This window comes from Carlito syrichta, unplaced genomic scaffold, assembly GCF_000164805.1.
Source record: "Carlito syrichta isolate Samal-C Ts95f unplaced genomic scaffold, Tarsius_syrichta-2.0.1 Scaffold310396, whole genome shotgun sequence".
In the NCBI taxonomy this organism is placed as follows: Eukaryota; Metazoa; Chordata; class Mammalia; order Primates; family Tarsiidae; genus Carlito; species Carlito syrichta.
The window spans coordinates 117,622-143,800 of NW_007254492.1; the positions used below are offsets into that span (position 1 = coordinate 117,622).

General features: G+C 41.9%; 1 protein-coding gene across 1 annotated transcript in view; it reads left to right on the top strand.

The window, feature by feature from the left end:
* CTDSPL (CTD small phosphatase like) overlaps positions 1-26,179 on the top strand; it is a 136,377-nt gene that overhangs the window by 80,336 nt on the left and 29,862 nt on the right. Inside the window, exon 3 of the mRNA XM_021717710.1 lies at positions 18,239-18,393. Coding sequence (XP_021573385.1) covers positions 18,239-18,393 — 155 coding nt within the window. The remainder of the gene's footprint in view (positions 1-18,238; positions 18,394-26,179) is intronic.

The following is a 26,179-nucleotide window of genomic DNA, read 5'->3' on the forward strand; positions in this document are numbered from 1 at the left end:
GTAGAGATGAGGTCTCGCCAAGTAGCCCAGGCAGGTCTCGAACCCGTGGGCTCAGGCAATTCACTCATCTCGGCCTCCCAAAGTGCAGGATTACAGGCTGAGCCACTGAGCCTGACCTAGATGAAGGTTTTCAATGTTGTTATCTTTTAAATAAAAACCTACTCATTTCCCAAATCTGAAATGCTCTGAAGTCTGAAGCGTTTTGAGCCCCAATATGATATTTAAAGGAAATGCTCAGTGGAGCATTTTAGTTTTGGATTATCAGATTGGGAATGCTCAACTTTTAGAATTCAAATATTCCAAAATCAAAAAAAAACGTAAAATCCAAAATACTCTGGTCCCAAGCATTTCGGATAAGGGATACTCAGCCTATACTGTTTTTGCTGCATTCCATAAGTGTTGGTATGTTGTGTTTTTGACTTAGGTTATTTTAAGATTCTTTCTTATTTTCCTTTTGATTTATTCTTTGACCCATTGGTTGTTCAAGAGCGTGTTGTTTAATTTCCACATATTTGTGATTTTTTCCAGTTTTCCTTCTGCTGTGGATGTCTAGTTTCATTCTGTTGTGGTCAGAAAAGATACTTAGTATGATTTCAATCTTCTTAAATTTTTTAAGACTTGTTTTGTGACTTAACATGTGATCTGTCCTAGAGAATGTTCTTTGTAAGCTTGAGAGGAATGTGTATTCTACTGCTGTTGAGTGAAATGGTCTATGTGTCTCCTAGGTCCATTTGGTCTACAGTGTTGTTCAAGTCCTCTGTTTTCTTACTGATCTTCTATCTGGATGTTCTATTCATTATTGAAAGTGGGGTTTTGAAACCTACTAGTATTGTTATCTATTTATCTCTTCAGTTCTATCGATGTTTTCTTCATATATTTGGGTGTTCTGATGTTGTTATATCTTCCTGGTGAATTGACCCTTTTATTATTACATAATATCTTTCTTTGTCTCTTGTCTCTTATGAAAGCTTGGACTTAAAAAATCTATTTGTCTGACATAAATATGGTTACCCCTGCTTTCTTTTGGTACCATTTGCATGGAATAATATCTTTTTCCATCCGTTCAATTTCAGTTTATGTGTGTCCTTTAAAGTGAGTCTCTTTTAGACAGCATATAATTGGATCTTGCTTTGTTTTCTCCATTCACCTACTCTGTGTCTTTTGATTGAGGAGTTTAATCCATTTATGCTTAAAGTAATTATTGATAGGAAAGGACTTACTATTGCCATTTTGTTAATTGTTTTCTATCTATCTTGTAGTTTTTTTGACCATCTTTTCTCTTTCCGTCTTCCTTTGTGTTGCATTAATTTTTGTAGTGACATGCTTTGATTCCTTTCTCGTTTTCTTTTGTCTGTCTCCTATACATATTTTCTTTGTGGTTACTATGTGGTTTACTTGAAACATTTTATAGTAATAATCTATTTTAGCCTGATAAACAAGGCAATTCTTAATCTTGGCACAGTTTTTAGGCCTAAGATACAACATATGGCTTTTTAAAACATTTTAATTTTAGGCTTCATTTAATTGCTTCTAATAGAACTAGCCAGAATTAGTAGATGATTATTTTATGAGTCTAATACAACTTAATCCCAATGGTATTTTTTTAGGACTTGATAAAGTGACTCAGAAACATAAAGGGTTAGACTAGCCAAGAAATTTTTGAAAAATAATAAAGGGGAATTAGTACTGTTAAAATATAAAACAATAAACCTGCAGTAGCAGAGCTGTGTTTTACTGACATAAGCAGGGGAGTAGGATGAAATAGTGTAGGATGGAACAGAACAGCATGCCCAAGTCAGTGTGTGAGGATGAATCGTTTAATAAATATTCGGATGTTCGATTAATTTTTTAGAGGAAAAGGACAGATTCATGTAGACTACGTGTACCAGAGCAGACTCAAAACAGTTAAATATCTGCCTTAAAGGATATTTGATAGAAAAAAACAATAAATGATTATTATACTATATTAGGGTGGGAAGAAACCACTTTTAAAAAGATTATTAGATTTGACTTCTAAAAACTTAAAACTTCTGCACATTCATAATCACTGTAAGCAAAAGTAAAAGGCCTAAAACACACTGAGATAGTATTTTCACTCTGCAGAACAGTCAAGGGATTATGTCTCTAATATGTGACAAAGGAACTTACAAATAAAAAAAAAAAAAATAGGCCAAAAATATATAAGCACAGTTCTCAAAAGAAGAAAGAGAAAGGCCCATAAAGCATTCAAGATATTGTAGAACTTGGATGGCAATCAAAGAAATGCAGATTGAATCAACAGTGAGTGCCGCTTTCACCTTTCAGATTGGCAACGGCTGTTTCTGTACTGGCACCAATGATCCTGTTGGCACGACTTTAGTGAAACATCCCACAGGCAGGAGCCACATTGTCATTGCCTTTCTAGGTGGCAGATTGTCCATAGGTATCAAGGGGCTTGACATTTTTTTTCACAGACTTTTGTCCCAGCCATTGCACTTTTAGAAACTTCTTCTAAAGGGATAATGTGACATGAATACAAAGATTATGTAAACTGATGCTCACTGCAGTATGATTTTTGGTTTCTTAAATTTTTATTTAAAATGATGCATGAGGTCGTGCGCGGTGGCTCAGCCTATAATCCCAGCACTTTGGGAGGTTGAGGTGAGAGGATTGCTTGAGCCTGAGTTTTCGAGACCAGCCTGGGCAACTTGGTGAGACCTTGTCTGTACAATAAATCACAAAAATTAGCCGGGCATGAGTGGTATGCATCTGTAGTTCCAGCTACTTGGAAGGCTGAGGCAGAAGGATCACCTAAGCCTAGCAGGTTGAGGCTGTGGTGGCCGTGAGAGTGTCACTGCACTCTAGCCTGGGTGACAGAGTGAGACTCCAACTCAAAAAAAAAAAAAGATCCATGATACATGGATCCATGATACAGAATTTTAATGTGATATTAACATGCTTTAACATATTTTAACACATAAAATTCAAAAGATACAAAAAAGAATCTAGGGAAAAATCATTCTCCTCAATCGCTCTCAATTTTAACCTTCTGTTTTCCCAATTTCTCTCTCAGGAGGCCATCAAATACTTATATTTCCAGAGATACTTTTGTACATATAAGAATATATACATGCTTGTGTTTTTTATTTTGCTTACTTATTTGATTTTGTATTTAGAGGTTTATGGCAGCATGCTCCATGCACCTAGCATGCTACCATCTGTACCTTGCTTTTCTCAGAAAAAAAAAAAATTTTTTTTTTTTGAGTTGAAGTCTCACTCTGTCACCCAGTCTGGAGTGCAAACTCACAGCCACCGCAGCCTCAACCCACTGGGCTCAGGTGATCCTCCTACCTCAGCCTTCCAAGCAGCTGGAATTACAGGCATGTGTCACCATGCCCAGCTAATTTTTTTTTTTAAATTTATTGTAGAGATGAGGTCTCGCCAAGTTGCCCAACCTGGTCTCAAACCTGTGGGCTCAGTCAATCCTCTCACCTAGCCTCCCGAAGTACTGGGATTATAGGCGTGAGCCACCGCACCTGGTTCTCAGAAATTTTTCACAGATCTTGCACTGTGATCTCAGAATGTGCTCCATTATCAATAAGTAATATAGTGCAGAGGTTGAGAGCACAGACCGTTTGGGTTTGAACAAACTCTGCTGTGTACTAGCTGTGTCATCTTGGGCAAGTTTCTTAATTCATCTGGACCTTGTTTTCTTCATCTATAAAGTGAGTATAGTAATAGCTCCTACCTCATAGGCATAGGATTATTGTAAGTAGTAAATGAGTCAATATACATATACAGCATACAGACTAGTGCCTGGCACAGCTACCATAATGTTAACTGTTATAAGTATGTACGAAACTGCATCCTTCTTTTTAACAGCTGTGTAATAATCCACACTGTGGCTCTATTATACTTTGTCTAACCAGTCCTGTATTGATGGACAACTTGATTTTTCCCATTATTGCTGCATTTGTTATGACACGTATTTTTAAAGGAAACAGCATAAGTGTCTCGAGTTCATCTAAGCAGAGCACGGTGTACCTCCAGACAGTGAAACCAATCAGAATAAAGGCTGTAGAAGGATATCTGTTGATACGTGACAATGCTCCCATATATTTTATTAAGTAGAAACAAACATTTTACTTATTTGCTAGATTTTTTCCCTATAATAAATATGATAGAGATTATTGAAACTTAGAAATGATGGAAAAGTATAAAGAAAAATAATCATCACCCTAGTGCTGTGCTCCAGAGATAGTCATGCTTAGCATGTTGCTGTATTTCGTATCATCTCTCCTTCTGAAAACTTGCACGAATGATTTTATAGGAAGCAGGAGTTACCATCTTTGCTAAAAAGGATCCAGGAGCTATGAGTTGGATTCCCCAGATGGGGAGCTGGCCGGATGTGAGTAGCATAGGTTAAAACTGCTTAGAGGAGGGAGACTTGCTGTGGACAAGAGGGATTCCCAGGAAAGTGCTGCTGTTGGAGTTGAGTTATCTCTTGAAGGATCACGGGAATCATTCCTTTTGAATATATCAGTCATTTTCATTGTTCTGTGCTCCCGTCCATACATTCTTTCATTCAGTAAACATCTATTATTACAGGCCTAGTTTTTATTGGCATGTTTCTAAGTCCTAGAGACTCATACGTGAACAGGATAGATAAGGTTCCTGTAACCTGGAGCCTGCCCTCCGGCGCGTGTACAGACATCGGGTATGCATGCATGTGCCTGAGATGCTTCATCTAATACCAACCGCAAACATTTTCCCATATGTCTTCATAATGGTCATCTCTCATAACTGTACAGCATTCTCTCCAGTTGTGATGTGCTTATTTTATTAGCAGTTCCTATTCTGTTGGACTTTCATATTGTTTGCATGAATACTCCATGATCTTTGACACGTTACTCAACTGTTTTTCAAATGGATTGTTCCAGTTTGCAGAGTTACCAGTAACATGTGAATGAATGGACCTGTGCTATTAAAACCTCGCCACCATTGGCTATATGTTTTTGTTTTGAGTCAGTGGTTCTTACTCTGTTGCCCAGGCTGGAATACGGTGGCATGATCATGATGATCACAGTTCGTGGCCACTTGGACTTCCTAGGCTCAGGCTGTCCTTCCATCTCAACATCCCGAGTAGCTGGGATTACAGACATGCACCATCATGCCCGGTTAATTTTTGTTGTTGTTGTTTTTTTGTAGAGACGAGTTTTTGCTATATTACCCAGGCTGTTCTCAAATTCCTGGGCTCAAGCAATCCGCCTGCCTTGGCCTCCCAAAGTACTGGAATTACAGGTGTGAGTCTCCATGCCCAGCCTGGTGTTTGTTTGTTTGTTTGTTTATCATTTCTATTCATTTAGTAGGTACAAAACTGGGCCTTGTTGTTTAAACATTATTTTATTTGATTACTGTTAAATTTTAACCTTTACTTTCTCTTAAGCATATTATCTGTTTAAATCCTTTGTCCCATTACTCAGCCCTCAATGTGAAAAACAAACTCTGGATAATGATAGTTTAAGAGCTTAGATTCTAGACTTACATAGACCTGGTTTATATCCAGCCCTGCTACTCAGGAGCTATGTGACCTTGGCTTAGGCAAGGAAGGGCATTCCCAATAGAGGGGCTCTCCTGCAAAGCTGAATTGCTGAGAAGTCAGTGGCCTGGATGCATTCAGGGCATGGCAGGACAACCCACTGTGTCTGGCTTCATCCAATAAGACTGCCGTATTATTGGTTGATTCTGGAGTTTTCAAATGTGTGGCATTTGGAGTGACAGCAGGAAGCACAGGGCTTCCAATTCAGAGTTTCTCCCTGGAAATAAGACCCAAACCCAGAAGAGTGCTCCAAAGAGGTAGGGAGAGGTGGTGGGAAACCTGGGGGCCCTGGAGTCAGGCCTGCCATTCTGTCTCTGAACCCCAGCACCCTGGATGCACAACTGTGAGCATGTTCTGCGAGTCTCCGTTTCTCATTGGAAAATGGGGTAGCCGTATCAGTGCTGTGTGCTGTGAAGACCAGAGATGATTTATGCCAAGGGCCTTACACAAATAAGGCACTCAACAGATGTGGACTGTCAGGAGCCAACAGTGGATGGGGAAACACACCTACCACTGTGGAAGTTGAGGTCAGAATTCCTCCTGCCCAGCATTAAGCCATCAGCCCTGCTCCTTCCCTTGGTTTCTCTCTGCTTCAGGGGCTGCTGCCAGTATAGCCCGCAGTGGGAAAACGAACTTCCAAAGGTATGTTTCTTTCATAGAGCATCCGGTGGAATTCCCCAAGGAAAGGTATCATGTGGAAATAGAATAAGGCTGACTGAGTATCTCAAAAGGTTGGCTCTTTCAGTGACTAAGTCTTTTTTCTAGGAGTAAAGGATGTTTGGATTCTCAACAGCCACATCTGCTTTTGAACTCTGTGCGGTCTGTTGCCCTGGCCTCTCCCCTCTTCCAACACTCCCCCTTTTATTCGAACAGAGGAAAGTTGTGTTTGTTGACCACTCTTTCAGGGTGGGAAAGGAATGTAATGTATGCATAGACTGCCCAGAATTTCCTGTTAGACACCCATTCCAAACCGCGGCCCTGGGATGCATTCCAGAGATTGCAGCCCAATTCTAGAAGAGAAGAAATGGTGCATTCATTTAAATGTTGGCTGTCGGGAAGAACTCTCCCCTTAAGAAAAGGTGTTCAGCTTTTTCCATAGTAATATAGTAGTAAATTCAGCTGTATGGTCTCTTCAGGGCTGTAATGCCTCTGACATCCCTATGTGTGAAGAAATAGCCTTAATTTGGGCAGTTTGGTGTTCAGTCTTGTCACCTTAACAGCACTGATGTCCCTACTGATGCTTGATACAGGGTGTGTTTTTAATGTTCTGCTATAAGTACTTGGAGGGTATAAATCTGCTGTGGATTATTTTCTTATTTCTATTCTTGTAACAAGGAAGAAGCTAGCTGGGAGGGCAAGTTTTTGGACTCATTAACAGTAGACTTGGTGTGTTATCAGAGAAAACAGGCCTGGCTAGACAAAAGTTAAAACAGCAAAAACAGATTTTATTCAGGACTATTGCAACAGGGCAAAGAAGACCTCAGTATAGAACCAGGCTCCGTTCTGAATAATACAGCATGGACAAGTGAGAACTGTAAGTTCTCAAATGGTGGGGTAGAGGGTAAGAGGAGAGTCTTGCTAAATGGACTGCTATGGTGTTGATGTGGCTAGTCCCTGCCAAAACTCAAGTTGAAGCTCAATTGCCAATGTGGCAGTGTTGAGAGCTGGGTCCTAGTGGGAGGTGTTTGGGTCTCATGAGGGCAGATCCTTCCTGAGTAGATGAACATCAATTAGCAGGAGTGCGTTCTTGCTCTTGTGGGCCTGGACTAGCTACCTCAAGAGCCAGTTGTTATCAATCAAGACTTCTCATATTTGCACTCTTTCTTCCCATGCCCACTTCCCCTTTTGCTTTCTGCCATGAATTGAAGCAGCACGAGATCCTCACCAGATGGGCCGCCCAGTCTCTGGTCTTCCCAAACTCCAGAATTGCTGTGTGGTCTGTGCCCTGGCCTCTCCCTACTCTAGATAAACTTTTCTTTTTTTTTTTTGAGTTGGAGTCTCACTCTGTCACCCAGGCTGGAGTGCAGTGGCACGCTCCTGGCCACAGCAGCCTCTACCTGCTGGGCTCCAGTGATCCATCCGCCTCAAACTTACAAGTAGCCAGAACTAACAGGCACTCGCTACCACGCCCGGCTAATTTTTGATTTATTGTAGAGATGAGTTCTTGCCAAGTTGCCCGGGTGGGTCTCGAACCCGCGGGCTCAGGCAATCCACTCACCTCGGCCTCCTAAAGTGCTGGGATTACAGGTTAAGCCACCAAACCTGGCCATAAACTTTTCTTTTCTTTTCTTTTCTTTTGAGTTGGAGTCTCACTCTGTCACCCAGACTGGAGTGCAGTGGCCGTTCCCGGCCACTGCAGCCTTGACCTGCTGGGCTCCGGCGATCCTTCCGCCTCAGCCTTCCGAGTAGCCGGAATTACAGGCATGCGCTACCACGCCCGGCTGATTTTTTGATTTATTGTAGAGATGAAGTCTTGCTGCCCAGGCGGGTCTCGAACCCGTGGGCTCAGGCAATCCACTCACCTCAGCTTCCCAAAGCATGGGATTACAGACTGAGCCACCGAGCCTGGCCCATAAACTTTTCTTTATAAGTTACCCAGCTTCAGATATTCTGTTAGAGTGACACTAAATGGACTTCGACACCAAACTAGCAGGATTCCTGACAAGGACAGGTCAGGGTAGATCAGATGTCACCTGGGAGGTGGTAGAGGATAAGGAACCCAGTTAGATATTAAGAGTCATCTGAGATTCAGGATAGGGGATTCTTGTTCAACTGACTTAGCAGGGTTCTTGCTAAATTTGGATTTTACAAGGAAGTGCACAGATGGACCTGGAAGAAGGTTCAGGAGTCCAGCTAAGATCTGGTCAAGCAAAGAATCTTTGTCAGTGTTAAGTCAGTTTTCTTCTGAAAATTATACTGTGCTGAGTCTTTGGTGATCCGGCCCCTGTGCTGGCACAGTTATGAGGGGGGACCTCCAAAAAACCCGGAATTATCTTTTAGAGGACAGGTCTCTTATAGTACAGACTTTCCCTGCTAGGTTAGTGTTCTAGGAACCCTTTGGTTTTTATCCAGAGGTTTTGAGACCGTTGCATCACAATTTGCGGAAGAAATGCCCCGAGTTGTGGCAAACAGGTGATTGGTTCTTCCACCGTGACAATGCATCTGCCCGCACTGTGCTGAGTGTACAGCTTGTTTTTGACCAAAAATAGCATGACCTCCATGCCCCAACCCCCCATTCACCCAATCTTGCCCCGAGTGGCCTTTTTTTTGTTTGTTTCCCCAGATGAAAAAAGTTCACAAAGGGAAACCTTTTGCTGATGTGGAAGAGGTGAAACAAAAAAATGGCAGAAACACAAAAAGGCACCAAAATGAACAAGTTCAAAAACTATTTTGAGCAGTGGAAAAAGTGTCTCGATAGGGATCTTCCATTAAATGGAGAGTACTTTAAAGGTGACCGAAGTTTAAACATGTAAGAATAAGCTGGGCTCGGTGGCTCAGCCTGTAATCCCGCCCCTTTGGGAGGCTGAGGTGAGTGGATTGCCTGAGCCCGCGGGTTCGAGGCCCGCCTGGGCAGCGAGACCTCATCTCTACAATAAATCAAAAAATTAGCCAGGCGTGGTAGCGCGCGCCTATAGTTCCAGCTACTTGGAAGGCTGAGGCGGAAGGATCGCTGGAGCCCAGCAGGTCGAGGCTACAGTGACCGAAAGCATGGCACTGCACTCCAGTCTGGGCGACAGAGTGAGACTCCAACTCAAAAATAAATAAATAAACATGTAAGAATAAATACACAATTTTTAATGAATAAATTCTGTTTTGGGAGTCCTCCCTTGTATACCATGAGATGCTGGCTTGGCGCCATAGAACTAAATTAGGCAAGCCTTCTTTGTTTTCTTTGGCTACCAAGATGTAATTTCTTTACTTGGGGAGAAACTTGAATGATTAGGCATGGATTCATAGTGAATAGTGGATTCATAGTGAATAGCACACATTTCCACCTACACTCCAGCAACTGTGATCTTCATCCTGAACTGCTTTCTTCGATTATGTAGAGGTATGTAAGATGCTGGGAGTTTTAGGTCAGATCAGAGATAAGGATAGATGAAAGCTCTGTATGCATGTGGGTGGATATGCTCAGGAAGGTGAGGATACAGGCTTTGAATTGGCACAGACACCCGAGGTTTGGATCTTGAAGACAGGAGTTAAGGATGGTTCTAAAACCTTTCCATTTCTGTTGTATAAGGTCAGTGGTTATATGGCATGGGCCAATATCACTCTGACTAAGCAATACTAGCTGTTTGGGGGTCAACATTTCAATGTCTGAATCCTGAGGGGAACCAGTTAGGTCAGGAAGTTTAAGATGATCAGAAATGCCACCTCAGCCTATGCATGCAAACTGGTTGTGAACCCAGGTTTGCCTCCTATCTGTTGTCAAAATCACAGTTGAATAGTTCTGTTCATGTGCTCTTTAGATCTGTCCTCTCCGACCACTGAAGGACCAAACCCTGCTGTCAGCCTCAGTGGACTTTCCCCTGGACCTTTCATATTTTTAATTACGCTTTCTTTCTAACCATATTTAATGTAAGATTTCCTAGAAAAAGCCTGAGTCTTAAGGTTTATTTTAAACCTCACATGTGGAGCTGCATTTTGTTTCGTTTCTGTTATTATTATTAATTATTATACAGAGAAAGATTTACTGGATAGAAGGTGAAGTTTTAAAGAACTGTTTAATGTTCTAAGTTTAGAATTCCATAACCAAAAACAAAATAGTTCTGCCTACGTGTTTTCTCATAAAGCCAGGCTGTTTTTGTGAGGACTGTTGTCTGGATACTAGCTAAATTCTCAATGTTCATGGTGAGACTCTGCAGTCTACCTAAACCAATCACAATTTTTGGTTATATTTTAAGCTGCTGGTAGATTTTTTTTCTCTTTCACAAAAATACATGTTTTTGCCACATCCATGCAACAATCCTGTGGGGTGGATATTATTATTTCCACATTTTTTTGTGCTGCTTAGCTAGGTGAAGTCACACAGGCTAACAAGTGGCAGGGCTGTGACCTGAACCCAAGTGTAACTCCAAAGACCGTTTTCTTTCCATGGAACTTGTACTTAATTTCTAAATAAAACATTTCATTCTTGGTTCTAAAATGGCCGACATGTCTGATTTGCAAGTATCCTGGCTCTTTGCTGCAGGCTAGTAGCTTGCCTCCATGAAAATTTAAAATTTAAACTCAGTAGTTCCAATTACAGAGGTGAAACAGTGACATTTGGGGTACAGATCTGATCCTGTCACCCCCTTTTTCTTAGGATCAAATCCAGGCTCATCCCCATGGTTTGCAAGGCCCTTGCCGCCATCCCTCCCATCTAACAGTTTTTGCTACTCACTCCTTTGACTTCTTGAATGTTTCATGCTGTCTATCTCCCCAGGCCCTTCACACATAACTGTTTTCCTACTTCCCTGCTCCCTCCACCACAAGAACTTTGTGAAACTCTCCACCCAGCTTAGAAGACAGTTCTTCCGAGACACCTTTCCTACACCCCTCCCTAGTCCTAGTCCCCAGTCTGGAATGTGTACCCTTCTTTGGACCCTAGGAATATGCTGCCCTGCTCCATCCTAACAAGACTCGTTCTGTACCAGAATTGCTTATTCAAATGTCTCTTCCACTGGTCGTGAGCATCATGCAGCCAAGACCCTGCCTATGTTGATCACCAGTATTTCTACACTACCTAGCCTAGGAGCTTACATTTCCATAGATAATCCTTTCCTTTGCAAATAGCATAAACACAATTATATTTGTCTTACATAACTGGAAATTCCAGAAGGGTCTGGTTTTAATTAAACCAAGTCCCCAGTCAATGTCATTAGAGATCTGTCCCTTTCTGTACCTCAGCTACTTTTTTCTCAGTTTTGACGTTATGTTCAGGTAAGTGCGTCTCACCAGATACAAAGATGGCTGCCAGTAGCTCCAGGCTGACATCTGTCATCTTAGGAAACCCAACAAAAAGAGAGAGTATCTCTTCCAATAGCTCTCACATCACTCATTGGACGGACTCTCCTTGGCCCAAGGAAGGTCATGCATCCATCCCTAAGTCAGTCACATGGCTCTGATTGGCCAGACCTTGATAATGGACTGAATGTTGGTGGGGTGAAAGTGAGTCCTCAGAGGAAAATTGAGGAACATTTACTAGATAGAAGGGTAATGATTTCTGGCAGGCAAAAAATGACAGATGTCTATTGCATTCCCCATCTTTAACTGGTGCTTTGAAGGTTTAGGTTCTTCCTATGGGGCTTGCACTCTGCCCAAAGACCAGGGAGGTATTTGGGAGGCTTCTCATTTTGTCTTTAGAGAGAAAGGCAACTGTCTATGTGCACACTTCAAGCTGCCTCACTCATAAGCCATCTGTAAGCCTGGTACCAGCAGAGGGGAGGTGCCCAGGCCTGAGGGGAGAAAGAGAGAAAAGTATATATGAGTGGGAGCCAGCAAGTAAAAAGCAAATATGAGCTCCCAGGGCATATCCAGGAAAACAGAGCCATGGGCCTGTTTACTCAGTGACACACTGCCCCTCCAAGTGGATACACAAGGACCATGGGTAAAGCCATTACCCAACACCTCCAGCTCTTCACAACACTCCCCAGAATTTCCGCTCCACCCAGGCCTGCTCAGGGAAATAGAGAAAGCTAAATCATAGGGTCACTTCCTCTGCCAAGGATCTCCCTTTATTCACCCTATGGGGTATCTGTGCCCATGCCCAATTGTGTTTGTGCACTGGGACCAGCTATGGGCCAGTCTTCATTAGCAGGGCTAAGGAAGAGAAAGAGGGTGACCCTTCTGCCAGACCTGTGCTGGGCTGACCTTGGGGAAATGGCAGCATGTCATAGTCTGTTTTGGGAGCAGGCAGGGAGACTGTACTGGGTCTGCTGTCCACCTCTTGTGGTCCTCCTTGAATGACCCTCCTCAATGCTCCTTTCTAATTTTTTTGTTTGCTTATTTTGGGGTTCTTTTGCTCCTTTCTAATGTACAGCTTGAGGCAAGGAGTGGCTGGAATCAGATGCAGATGGGCAGGCAACATGCTCAGCGGAGAACTCTAAGCTGCAGCCCTTGAGGGAACTGAGTAAGGGGGTGGGGGAGGGAGAGCTGGGCTTCCTCCCCTCCACTTGAAAGCATTGTTCTTTTCTAAGGGAAAACAGTCCCCAGCAGAGCCCATTTGGACACTCAACCCCTCCTTTTGCCTTCCCCATCTCTATATCCCATTTTTAGAGCAATTGAGTAGGACCACTTCCTGAGATTTTTCTAGTTTTGCTTTCTCCATTACATTTTATGTAACCAAGATCTGTTATAGTAAGTTATGTCTCCTCGTTGTCAGGTGCCAGGGGGAAAAAAATGTAGGCCCACAGAATCCAGCCCTTGATCCAGGGTTTATCTGCAGAAACCCCACTTTTTTATGAAGCAAAAGCTTTTAAGAGACTAAAGATAATAACAAATACTAACATTTATGGAGTGCTTACCCTGTGTTGGTACTGTTCTGAGTACTTTATAACTCATTTCATTCTCACAACAAACCTGGAAAGTGGGTACCTTTATCATCCCCATTTTACAGAAAAGAAAACTGAGGCACAAAGAAGTTCCACAACTTACCCAAGTCTTACTAGATGAACCAGTATTTGCACCAGGCAAGCTGGCATCAGAGCCCCCACTTGTAACCATGACACATTGTTCTAACACGACAGGCTTGACCTAAGTAGGTCATGTCAAGAATTAATTGTGGGATGCAAAATTGGCAGCAGGGAGACAAGTCAAGAAGCTATTCTAATGATCCAGGGACAAAATGATGAGGACCTCAGCCAGGATAGAGCAGGGGCAAGAAGTTGATAAAGACAGATTTAAGAACTGATAAGGAGGCCAGGCTTGGTGGCTCAGTCTGTAATCCCAGCACTTTGGGAGGCCGAGTTGAGTGGATTGCCTGAGCCCACAGGTTTGAGACCCACTGGGGCAACTTGGCGAGACCTCATCTCTACAATAAATCAAAAATTACCTGGTCCTTGGTAGCGCACGCCTGTAGTTCCAGCTCCTTGGAAGACTGAGGTGGAAGGATCGCCGGAGCCCAGCAGGATGAGGCTGCAGTGGCCAGGAGCTTGCCACTGCACTCCAGTCTGGGCGACAGAGTGAGACTCTAACTCAAAAAAAAAAAACTGATAAGGATGTCAGAATCAACAATTTAAAGAGAAAAGGAGAATAGAAGTTTAGGTTAGGAGTTTGGTACCCTGGGTGAAGGGGGGAGATGATGAGCCCCATTTGGACATGCTGAGAAGAAGTCATTCAAAGACGTCTAGCAGATAGGTGGATAGACTGGCCTTAAAATTAGGAGAGAGGTGCAGGCTGAAGAAATGGCTTAATCATACACACATTCATTTGGGTGTTCAGTGGCCAAGGAACAGATCGTCTTCACTGGGGTGGTTGGTGAAGGTTTCTTGGGTGAGGTTTACTTTGAGTGAGGCTGTGAAGAGCAGGAAAGCTCCCAAAAGTAGAGGTGTGGGGGGAGGAATGTCAGTGTGATGGGGAGTCTGCTGTGACAGAAGCTGGAGAAGAGGTATGCTGGGTGTGGATAGGGGCAGAAAGGTAGTCTAGGAAAGGCAACAGAAAACTTCAGAATGACCGTTGATGATTTCTTCCTTCTAAATCTGATAAAAAATGGAAATCTTTTTTTTTTCTTTTTTTCTTTTAAAGATGTGGTGTACACTTCAGGATTAAATACAGATATGGTCAACATACAGGTGAAGTTTGGGCCTCTCATTGGTTCTCATGTCGCCTGGTTCAGGATCAGGTACTCTTATTGATATCATGTGCCTCCCCCTCCCTCCCCTGGCAGTGTCCCACTACTGCCAATCCCTTTCTTGTAGTATTATGATAAATGTTCAGGGTCCACTTATGAGTTAGAATATGTGGTACTCAGTTCTTTGTTTCTGTGATAGATCACTGATATGGTAAATTCTAAATCCATCCAAGTTGCCGCAAAGTTTATAATTTAGTCCTTCTTTATGGCTGCATAGTAGTCCATTGTGTATATGTACCACATTTTTTTATCCAGTCCACTTTCGATGGGCAGCATGAGCATGGTCTTTTGGGATATTGAAAGTGGTTTAATGCATACAGCTCCCTGTTACACTGGTTTTAAGAAATTACTTTGGGTGAATAAAGGAAGGAGCCGCAACTTTAAGCATCAGTCTAAAACATTTCATAAAGATTTTAATTTATTTTTGCTAAGACCACAATGCAATAGCAAAAAAAAAAAAGAAAGAAAATCTTTATGAAATATTTTAGACTGATGATCAAAGTTGCGGCTCCCTCCTTTATTCGTCCAAAGAAATTTCTTAAAACCAGTGTAACAGGGAGCTGTATGCATTAAACCATCTTCAAAATCCTAAGAGACTATGTTTCTGGATGCCTGGGCCACCAGGAGACCTCATATATGTCTGATCAGTGAAAACATGGAAAGGGGTGAGCAAGGAAGGTAGAGAGAAGCAGCTGGACTACATGTGTGTGCACGGGGAGGTGACTGTCTGGGCAGAGTTGCTAGAGAGAAAGCCCATGTAGCTTCTGCTGGGGAAAGGACACTTCTTTGGTACTTTTGTTTCTCGTGGGCCTCCTCTAGTTTTTAGGTTCCATCTTGGTGATACCATAGGCCAGGAGTGCCTGTGGTCCTTGGCAGAAGCCACACTACTTCTGCGAGGCTGAGACCACTGCAGTGGCCTGGTTTGCCTCACAGACTTGGAGTGGAGAAAAGTAGGGTTTAGGGTTAGAAGTAGGACACGGTGTCTCCTGAGCGTCACAAAGTTGCTGCAAGAAAGTTTAGCAAGACTATTTACTTTTCCTCCATTGTTAGAGCAATGCATAATTACCATAAAACACTGGGAAAATACAAAGGAAAGAAATGTAAACATCCCATAGTCTGACAATTACTGTTCACATTTTGACATACTTCTTGCCAGTCTTTTCTCAATTGTAATCTTTTTTTAGTTTGTTTTGCTTAAACTGTGATCAAATCAGATATACAATTATATATCTAGCTTTTTGATCTAATGTTAGAATGTAAACATTTGTCTGTTAAACTATAAATTTTAATTTCATGTATCAACTTGAACTTTTTTACCAGTTTATAAGTGAATCGCGGTTCTTCTGGATTACAGCTGGGGGAGAGAAGTAGTAGCTGGACTGGAAGGCAGTAGGGTCATGAGGCTAATCATGGTCCTGAGGAACTCCTTCCACTGTCCCCAAACCCTCAAGCCTGATTGCGAGCGTTTCCAGACCTGTCCAAGAAAGATTAGAAAATTAAAAAACCCCTGAGCCTCCAAGACATTCCTGCAGGCTCTAGACCTAAACTTATTTAAATGGAGGAGGCCTGGAATCTCCCACAGCTGTGAAAGTGAGACCACCTTGCAGTTTCCCCTCTCCATACACAGAAGGGAGGCCCTGGCTAAGTTGCCATTTCCCTGTCTGGGGCGTAGAGGCACCTCAGTGATGCAGCCTACTTACTGACTCCTATAGCTGTTAGTAGCTTCTGTATCATAAGTATTCACATGGTGGAAATTATAAATAGCTTACTGGCTCCAGGTTTAGGTTTTCGTTTTTTTTTTTAAGTATATAAGTTAGTTTGTTAACTAGTTAGCTAGCTACTTATGGGGAAGATTTCTGTGATGTGAGGATTGAAGTAGGATCTGGGAAGGTGCTTTTTGCAGATTACTCAGGGTCTCTGAGACAACAAACAGCTTGTTTACTTGCAGAGAAATGTGCTATCAGCCGGGAAAAGTCAAATATTTTTTTCTCCCTGACTAAATTATTTGAGTGTGGCTTAAAAATTAAAACACCCAGAATACCAGTGAAACAGTTTAACCAATCGTTTATATTAAATACAAGTTTATTGCAATGCTCCTCTCTCCCCATTTGGCATGCTCCCTCCTTAATCTGAACTAAATTGTTTCAAGATTGTCTTCAGCGTGGCACATGGGTAGTCACACACTTTGGAACAGGCCCACTTGGGTTTGAATCCTGGCATAAGCAATTACCGGTTGCATTTTCTCAGCAGTAAGATGACAGCAGTAATACCGATCTCCTTGGGTAGCCATGAGGATTATGTGAGAGGAAGTTTGTGAAGAATTGGAACCTAGAGGGTTGGTCATTATCTCTTCCCACCACTACCACTGCTTGGAAGACCCCCATGCCTGGGGTGGTCTCCATGGCCTGTTCTGACCTCGACTGCCCTTGGGGCCTGAAATGAAATGACTGATGCTCTGCGGCATGTACCCAAGGATTTATGAAGAAGAGAAAAACAGCCAGCTTTCCCAGAGACTTATGGTTCTAAAGCTCATCTTTCGGGAGTGAGAATCTTAAATTCATACTTACTGGGCCATTTGCCCAAACCTGGACTAGAAACCATTCATATCTGTGGAGTTGCTGGAAAAACAGCTTTTCAGTCCTTCTTCAGAATTTCCATCTGAATGCATTTGGTTCTGCTGCTGGCAGAAGAATGTCCCAAAACTTTTTAGCAAAGGTTTTGTGATCTCTCAGGAGGAAAGGTGCTACACAAATCACTCAGAAATACACAAAAAGAGGAATTGTGCCAGAATTGCTTTTTGGGAGAGATAAGCTTCAACATTATCATGTGGACTTAAATCATTTCCTGCATTGGCAGATTTTCTCATTAACCCTAAGTACAGCCCCTGCCTGTGGCCTCTCTTCAGAGCATTACTGACCCACCCAGGTGTGGTATGTGGTGGGACAGCCCCAGCTGCATTCCCAGACAAATGCTTCTGCCCCTCCAAGTTGTCAGTCCTCCCCTGAGGGGTGTTTTTCATCTGTACCAATGTTCACCTTTTATTCCTGGCTTGTGGCAGCTTGTCTTGAGCTCTGAAAAACAGAAAGGATCTGTCATTCCCCTCTAGTGCCTCAGTTCAGGACGGGACAGGGCACGGTTGTTGCCCTGGATCTCATGAAGACAGGCTGTGCCCCAGCTAGCCCTGCTCGCGCAGAAGCACGTGTTCTCCATTCCTATGTCTCCTACTGTTGATGTCTTAATGTAAGGGAAGTCTTCATCCCTGAGCTCTAGGGTCCAGGCCCCCATCAACTTCTTGACAAGTGGTGGAGTTCACAAAGGGGGTTCCTTTGTGCCCTTGCGTGCTCTGTTTCCTAACTCATGGAGTTAGTCATTTCTGTCGTGAGCAGGGAGTGTCAAAGAACCTAGATTCAAAGTGACTCTTTCCTGGTACCGTGATGGAGAGATGCATCTAGGGAACGACAAGTCTGATTTGTGCCTGAAAAGATGTGTGTTTTGAAGGGTGGGAATACTTCAACTTTTGAGTCAGGAATGCAGATGGTGACTGACCCTGAGGATGGGTCAGTTAAAGAGCAAGCAACCCCTGCTGGGCCGAGGTCAGAGGGATTCTGTCCAGCCGGAGGGATTGGACTCCACTGGCCAGCTGGTTTTAGGGATTCACATTGGATTAACAGTCCTTTAGAGTGCCTTCCAGGGGCCCCTCACCTTCTCCTCCTGTGCAGACCCCCTGGAATCGGGTCTGGGGGGCAAATGCCCGTTTGAATGTTTACATCGTGTTGCAACTACCAGTACATTCTGCAGTTGGCCGCAGTGTGCTCTGTTTCTCTCCTCAGCTTCCCAGTGCAACATCAGCTTAAAGAAGCAGAGGAGCCGCAGCATCCTTAGCTCCTTCTTCTGCTGCTTCCGTGATTACAATGTGGAGGTCCCCCCACCCAGCAGCCCCGGTGTGCTTCCGCCACTGGTGGAGGAGAATGGTGGGCTTCAGAAGGTCAGTGCCGTAGGCGAGTGTGTGTTCCGTAAAACCGTAGCAGCAGCATATCTGTTCCATCCTTGACGAATATCCCTCATAAGAGTGCATGACAGTATGTGTGTAGCCATTTACTTAAAGATTGGAAATTACAAAAAAGTTTTCCTTTTTGATGAAGGATACCTCAGCCATTCCTATCCAGCAACTAAAGAACGTGTTTGATGGAAGTTCTTAAGAGTCACTTCACGTTTTCATAACATTCTCTTTTGGGGAATTGAATGCATGAAATAGCTGAAGAGCCAGGAACAGACACAGAAATAGACAAAAAGAGAAACAGAGACATAGGGAAGTTCTGACAATAAATGTCATTGAGTTTAACTACCTTGTTTAATAATATACATGTGCTATGTATTGCTTTGTATGTATTAAATAAAAAAATATAAGTCAGATGATCACAATAGGTCAAAAACCAAAACCCACTCACATACTGTTTAACAGACACATTTGAAAACAAAGCGACTTAGAACAGCTGAAAGCCTAAGGATGAGCAAGCAGATACCAAACAAGAATAAACAAAAAAGAAAAGAGGGGTTATAATATTAATCACAGTAAAATTGAGTTTCAGGTAAAAATCCCCAAGAGAGAATTTCTCATCATGAAGGTAGTTGAGATTGAGAACACAAAAATCATAAAACTTTATATTCCAAATAACATGAGCAAAGGACATGAACAGGTAATTCACAAAATAAGAAATAAAACTGGTCAAACATATAAAAAAGTAAGAAAAAGGTTGCACATATAAACATGAAAAAAATGTTCAACATGGTTAGTGACCAAAGAAATGCAAACTAAATAACAAGGTATCCTTTTCCATCTATCAAGTTGTTAAAGATGTTTTTAAAGATAATATTTGGGTTTGGCAAGTGTTGGTGGGAAAGAGGACAGAACATGTAAATAGGTTATTGGTGGAAATGTTAATTGATTACACCTTCCTGGAGGAAAATTTAGCAATATGATATTAAAACCCTAAAAATGTCCCTATTTGTTGATGCAAGCAGTTCCACTTCATGGGCTAATTATGAATGTGTAAATATTTAACCATCTAGCATAGGTTATAATGTCATAAAATTATAAGCAACCTGATGTTCAACAATAAGTGATCAGTTAAGAAAACTACAGAATAATTGTACAATAAAATTGCATAGAGCCCTTCAAAATGACATGTCATAAATATTACTGGTATAAAGAAATGTTCAGAATACATCATTTAGTAAAAACAGGCTAAAATATCACAGGTGTATGTACTTATAAGTATACATATAGTCTCTCTCTTACACACACACGCGCACACACACACACACACACACACACACACACACACACACACACACACACACATAGAAGAACATATGCCAAAGTAGGGAAAGGTTAGCTCATACTGCTCATACTGGTGGAAGTATATATAAGATTTTCTCCTTTCCTTTGTGCTTTTTTTTTCTTCCCTAATTTTTATAAAGGATGCTAAAGTTAGTTTTATGAGTTAAAAAAAAAAAGTTATTTTAAAAGAACATATGGATGCAAAGAAGGGAATTCTGGGAAGATGACAGCCTAAACACATGGCTCTGATCACTAAAATTTCCTGCTGGGATAAACCCAGGTGAGCCTGCTAATAATGGAGCCTGGAAAGTGCACTAAGGCTCCCAGTTTTCCTGACACCTCAGGGGAGAGAGCAGGCACAGGATTCATTCTCTTGGTACTCAGTGAGAAGCAGGGAGCCACCAACTGAGAAACATGCTTGCCTCTCCTAGAGTCCTCAGACAAAAACTTGAAACATATAATCCCATAAGATCAGCCAGCCAGCAGAAGCCTGCTATTCCCTTGGAGAGGGTCTGCACTGCCCACTTGATATGAGTGGTCCTTGGAGGGGCTGCCCTGGTGAGCTGGACCACTTTCAGTTGTTGTGTCCTGGAGGAGCCAGTGGTATGAGTTCTTTTGTCATCTCTTTGTAGTTTGTCTTCATCTCTTTGGGCTCCACTGGGCCATGAAAACAGCACTCGTTGCCGGGCCTTGCTGTACTCCCTCATGTGCACTGGCCAGAGAGCCCATGGAATGAACCACACGCAGACTAAGGGAGCACACGACCTTGGGCAAATGAAGAAAAACGCAGCCTCCGCTGAGAAATCCAAGTTTAAAAACCAGAATGAGACTGCTCTTAGGGCAAAACTAACAGAAGAGATAGAAGAGAACTTTAATAGACAACTCAAGAGATCAATTATACGTATAAAAGTTTAAAAATAACATTAAAAACGTGATTCCTAAATATAAAACTTAAAAATGTGATTTCTAAATATAAAAATTCAATAAACTGGAAAAAAGGGAGAATGAAAATGGTCACTGCTAAGAACTGAGTTAATGTTCTGGAAAAGCAAGTGGAAGAAATATCTTACAATTCAGATCAGAAACACAAAGATGGTAACATGGGGGGGGGGAAGACATCTAGGAAACCTAAGGTGCAAATAGTGGGAGTTCCAGAAAGAGAGAAAGTGGTATAAGACATTGTTCTTGAGTGGAAAACAAAACTTGAATCTGAAGATCGAAAGAGCTCACCAAGTCTACAGCAGGATTTATGGGGGCGAGCCAGGGAGCACATGCCTTGATATATGCTGTTGAAATTCTGAAAATCAAGGATAAAGAGACTATTTTACAAGCTACCAGAACAAGTTATTTTTGAAGAAAACAATTACATTATCAAACTTCTCATCAGCAACACTAAAAGGCAGAAGACTATGAAAGGATGTTTACAGGCTACTCAAAAAAAAACAAAAAACAAAAAACAAAACCCATAAGTTCCACATGTGACCAAGATATCATTTATTTATTGAGGCAAAAGGAGTACATTTTCAGATGTGTCATGATTGAGAAAGGGGGCAAAAAAATAAAACTCTGGGTGAAATTAATACTCAGTTATAATTATTTTAAAATGTAGAAATAAATATGACTATTAGGTCTAGAACTGTAAATAACACAGTTAGAAAATAGATCCTCAAAATTCACAGAGGGAGAAAGGAGAAATAAACAAATGTAAACAAGCTGTCAAAATTTAGGGGCTGGGCTCAGTGGCTCAGCCTGTAATCCCAGCACTTTGGGAGACCAAGGTGAGTGGATTGCCCGAGCCCACAGATTCGAGACCAGCCCGGGCAACTTGGCAAGACCTTGTCTCTACAATAAATCAAAAATTAGCCAGGCACAGTTGTACATTCCTGTAGTTCCAGCTACTTGAAGGACTGAGGCAGAAGGATCACAGGAGCCCAGCAGCTACATGCTGGGGTGACCATGATCATGCCACTGCACTCCAACCTGGGCAACCAAGTGAAACTCCAACTAAAAAAAAAAAATTGGAAAGAGAAAAAGAACAAATAACAGATAATAAATAGCAAACATAACATAAAAAGAAGGTATAAACCAAATTTAATGAACCAGATTCTTCTAACAAAAGACCAAAACTCTATCAGATTGGCTCAACAAATTCAGCTGTATGGTATTTCCAAGAATATACCTGTCATCAGATAGCAATTATTTTGGCAGCAAGTAAAAGAAAACTGACAAACAATAGCTTAAACAAACAGGGTATTTTTTTTCTCACATAAATAGCCCGGGTTAGGCAGTTGCTGGGATTAGGTTTAGATGCCATCAGTAATTCAATCTCTTTTTGTTCTTCTGTCTTTCCATCTTTCTCTCCACCATCCTTGACATGTTTGCCTTCATTCTCACACTTTAATTATTTATGATCTCAAAGTCACAAGCTTCTACATTTAAGGGATGAAGACGGGGAGGAATGGCACTAGCCATATCTGTCCCTCTTATAGAACATAAATGTTTTCACAGAGAACCCTTAGAGACTTTTACGTATGCCTTATTAGCCAGAACTTTGTCATGTGGCTACCCTGCAATAGTGAGGGAGGCCTGAAAGGAGAGAATTTAGCCCAGCATACTCCTGCTCTCAACAAAATCAGAGCTCTTTCACAAAGGAGAAGAAAGGAATGACTAATGAGTGAATGTGCTAGTCAGTATGGGCTTAGTTATGCCTCTGTAACAATGTCAAAACCTCAGAGGCTTAAAACAATAAAAGTTTATTTTTCACTCATACTACTTGTTTAGCATGGGTTGTCTGAGCCAGCTGTTCTATGACACTGTCCAATAGAAAGATCATGGGTGTCACAAATATAATTTAAATTTTTCTAGTAGCCACATTTATAAAAGTATTTTTTAAACCAGTGGAATTAATTTTAATAATTTATTTTATTTAGCCTGCTATATCCAAAATATTATTTCAACATATAGTCAATAAAAAATATTAGTGAAAAAATATTAATGAGATAATTTACATTATTTTTCTCCTACTAATTCTTCAAAATCTGATTTGTATTTTACACTTTGAGTACATCTTAATTTGGACTAGCTACATTTCGTGTGCCCAACAGCCACATGTGACTAGTAGCCACTGTACTGGATACTGTGACCATCTTATTCTTATTCATGGACCTAGGCTGAGGGAGGCCCCATCTCTTTGCTTCTATATTTGTCACGGCAGGAAAAAGGGAATGTGATAAATCACACTAGCTCTTAATGTTTTTATCAGAAAGAGTATGCCTTGTTTCAGTATTTTATTGGCCAGTGTAAGCCACATGGACTACTCCTAACTTCAGGGCATGGAAGTGTAATTCTACCATCTATCCAGAAAGAAGACTGGAATCATATGGTGAACAGTTCTAATGATAGTTGCGGTAGGTGACTAATAGTTTCTGATACAACATCTAACATACAATGGTAAAGGAAGGTGGAAAATAAAGAAATGGGCAAGATATACAAGGTGGATCAATTAATATCAGACAAAGCAGAATTCAAGAAAAGGCATTAAACGGGATAAAGAAGGACTTTGTATAATGATAAAAAATCTAATATATAAAGTGCATAACAGCCTGTAAACCTTTATATATAGTCAACAGTGCAGCCAGATACAAGAATAAAACTGTTTAAACATGATAAAAAGCTATCTTCTGAAAATAAGCATAACACAGGAACATCATTGGTAGATTCTGGCTAATGGAATAAGACAAGAAAAGGGAATAATCGGTATGAGTATGGAAAAGATACAGAATTAATCTTTTGCAGAGACATGATTGCTTACATAGAAAACCCAGAAGACTCTACAAAGAATTGATGAGAATCATTAGAAGATTTTTATATGCTGGCTCGTGTTTATGGAGAAATGTGCTATGCTTCTGGATAGAAAGATAAGTTCCTACAGAACAAAAAATGTCAAAGAATAGCTGAGAAGTGTTTAGAAAGAAAATAATGAAAGACAACTTGCCTTAGCAGTTATTAAACTTTATTCTACACTGGTGTGGACAAACATGTTGGTGGAATATGTATGATGAAATTTTACTGTAATCTATATCCCAGACCCAGATTCTGAACTTTCCTCTCACTGTGTTCCTTATACTCTTTTTACCCCAATTTAAAAGTCATTGGGGAAGAAAATTGCTGTTAGTGAAGGAAACACAGTTTCTATCCTAGGCCTGTAGAGTAGAAAAGAAGAGTCACTGCTGTTTAAAAGTTATTTTGGCTAGGCAAGGTGGCTCACACCTGTAATCCCAGCACTTTGGGAGGCAGAGATGAGAGGATTACCTGAGCCCAGGGATTTGAGACCAGGCTGGGCAACTTGACGAGACCTCATCTCTACAATAAATAAAAAAAATTAGCCAAGCATGGTGGCACACGCCTGTGGTTCCATTCCAGCTACTCGGAAGGCTGAGGCAGAAGGATTGCCTGAACCATGCAGACTGAGGCTGCAGTAGCCATGATCTTGCCACTGTACTCCAACCTGGGCGACAGAGTGAGACTCCAACTCAGGGATGGGGGGTGGGGAGGCTATTTAAGACTGGGTGCAGTAGCTCATGCCTGTAATCTCAGCACTTTGGGAGGCCAAGGAGAGGATTGCCTGAGCCCAGGAGTTCAAGATCAGCCTGGGTAACATGGCGAAACTTTGTTTTTACAATAAATCAAAAAATTAGCTGGACATGATGGCACATGCCTGAAGTCCCACCTACTTGGAAGGCTGAAGTGGAAGGATCACCTGAGCCCTGTAGATCAAGGCTGCGGTAGCCATGATCATGCCACTGCACTCCAACCTGGGTGACAGTAAGATTCTGACTCAAAAAAAAAAAAAAAAAAATTTAAAAACAATATCTCTCCAGGTGAAATGACATGACAACGTGACATGGTGCCTTGTATGGTTTCCTGAAGTACTTAGCCATTATCTATCAGAGAATAAAGACCTTTAGAGGCAGTTCCTCTGTCAGAGCTTAGCTCACTTGGACTTAGTGTTCATTCATTGAACTGTCTTTTTAAAGAATTAAGTTACCTTTAGCCAGGTGCAGTGGCTCACACCTGTAATCCCAGCACTTTGGGAAGCCAATGTGGAAAAATTGCTTGAGTCTAGGAGTTTGAGATGAGCCTGGGCAACATAGAGAGACTTATTTTCTACATAAAAAAAAAAAAAAAATTAAAAAAATTAACCATGCATGGTAGCATGTGCCAACTAGTCCCAGCTCCTTGGGAGGCTGAGGTGGAAGGATCGCTTAAACCCAGGAGGTTGAGGCTATAGTGAGCTGTGATCGTGGCACTGCGTTCCAGCCTAGGTGGCAGAGTGAGACCTTGCCTCAAAAAGAAGGAGAAGGAGAAATAGTTAACTTAGTTAATCTGAAGTGGAGTGATGCATTATTTGCGTAACACTTAACTAGTCAGTCTATGAGACCACACTCCAAAGAAAGAGCCAAGTCAGAGGAGGGCAGTTAATTCCCAGAAGACGACCCTCTCTGCCTTTTATACTCAAATTGGTCAAGACACACAGGACACAAAGCCCATGCCTGTTAGATGTGGAAGCAGATTCTAGGCCCATCTGCTAAGTCCTCAGATGTCCCTGCCTCTTGGAATTCAGCATGCTAGAGGAAAAGGAAAGGCCGTGGACAGAGTGGAACAGGTGACCTCTAGGGTTCTACTCAATCTACTTGGAGAAATGAGGATTTGAAGCCTTCCAGCGTCATGCTGCTTCTGTAGCAGTGGCTTGGGTAGCTGCCACTGCTACCATCACAGCCACAACCTGGACCTGCAAGCCCACAGCCAGAGGTTAGGAGGAATCAGTACCCAGAAGACCCCAATGACAGAGACCACAAAGGGCTTCTAAAGACAAAGACTACTTAAAAGGGATTACGGGACACTCACAAATATACGCACACCCCATGTGTACATGCTCACACATACATGAAGGTCTCTGGGGTAATTTTCAAGTCCAAGTATCTTTCTAGATCAGCACCTTTGCTTGCTCATGGTCGGTGTTTTTCAGATGTGTTGTTGTGGTCTCTCATATCACTGATGTGCTTATCTCATCAAAAGTGTGGTTCTGAAGGTGCACCTGTATGCAAGGGCTGTCTGCGCTCTCTCACTGGAGCAGTGCTTCTCAACCAGGGATGATTTTGCCCTCCAGGGAACGTTTAGTAATGTCTGAAGAGATTTTTGATTGTCACTACCCGGGAGTTCTATTTTCATCCGATGAGTAGAGGCCAGGGATGCTGTTAAACAGCCTACAATGTACAGGACAGCCCTTACAACAAAGAGTTATCCAGCCCCGAATGTCACTTGTGCTGAGGTTGAGAAAGTGACTCAATAGACTTGTGAGCTTTTGGTTAAGATATCCCCCACCAAGAGCAGTGACCTGCTCCTGCATCTAAAAGTTGGAAATAATATT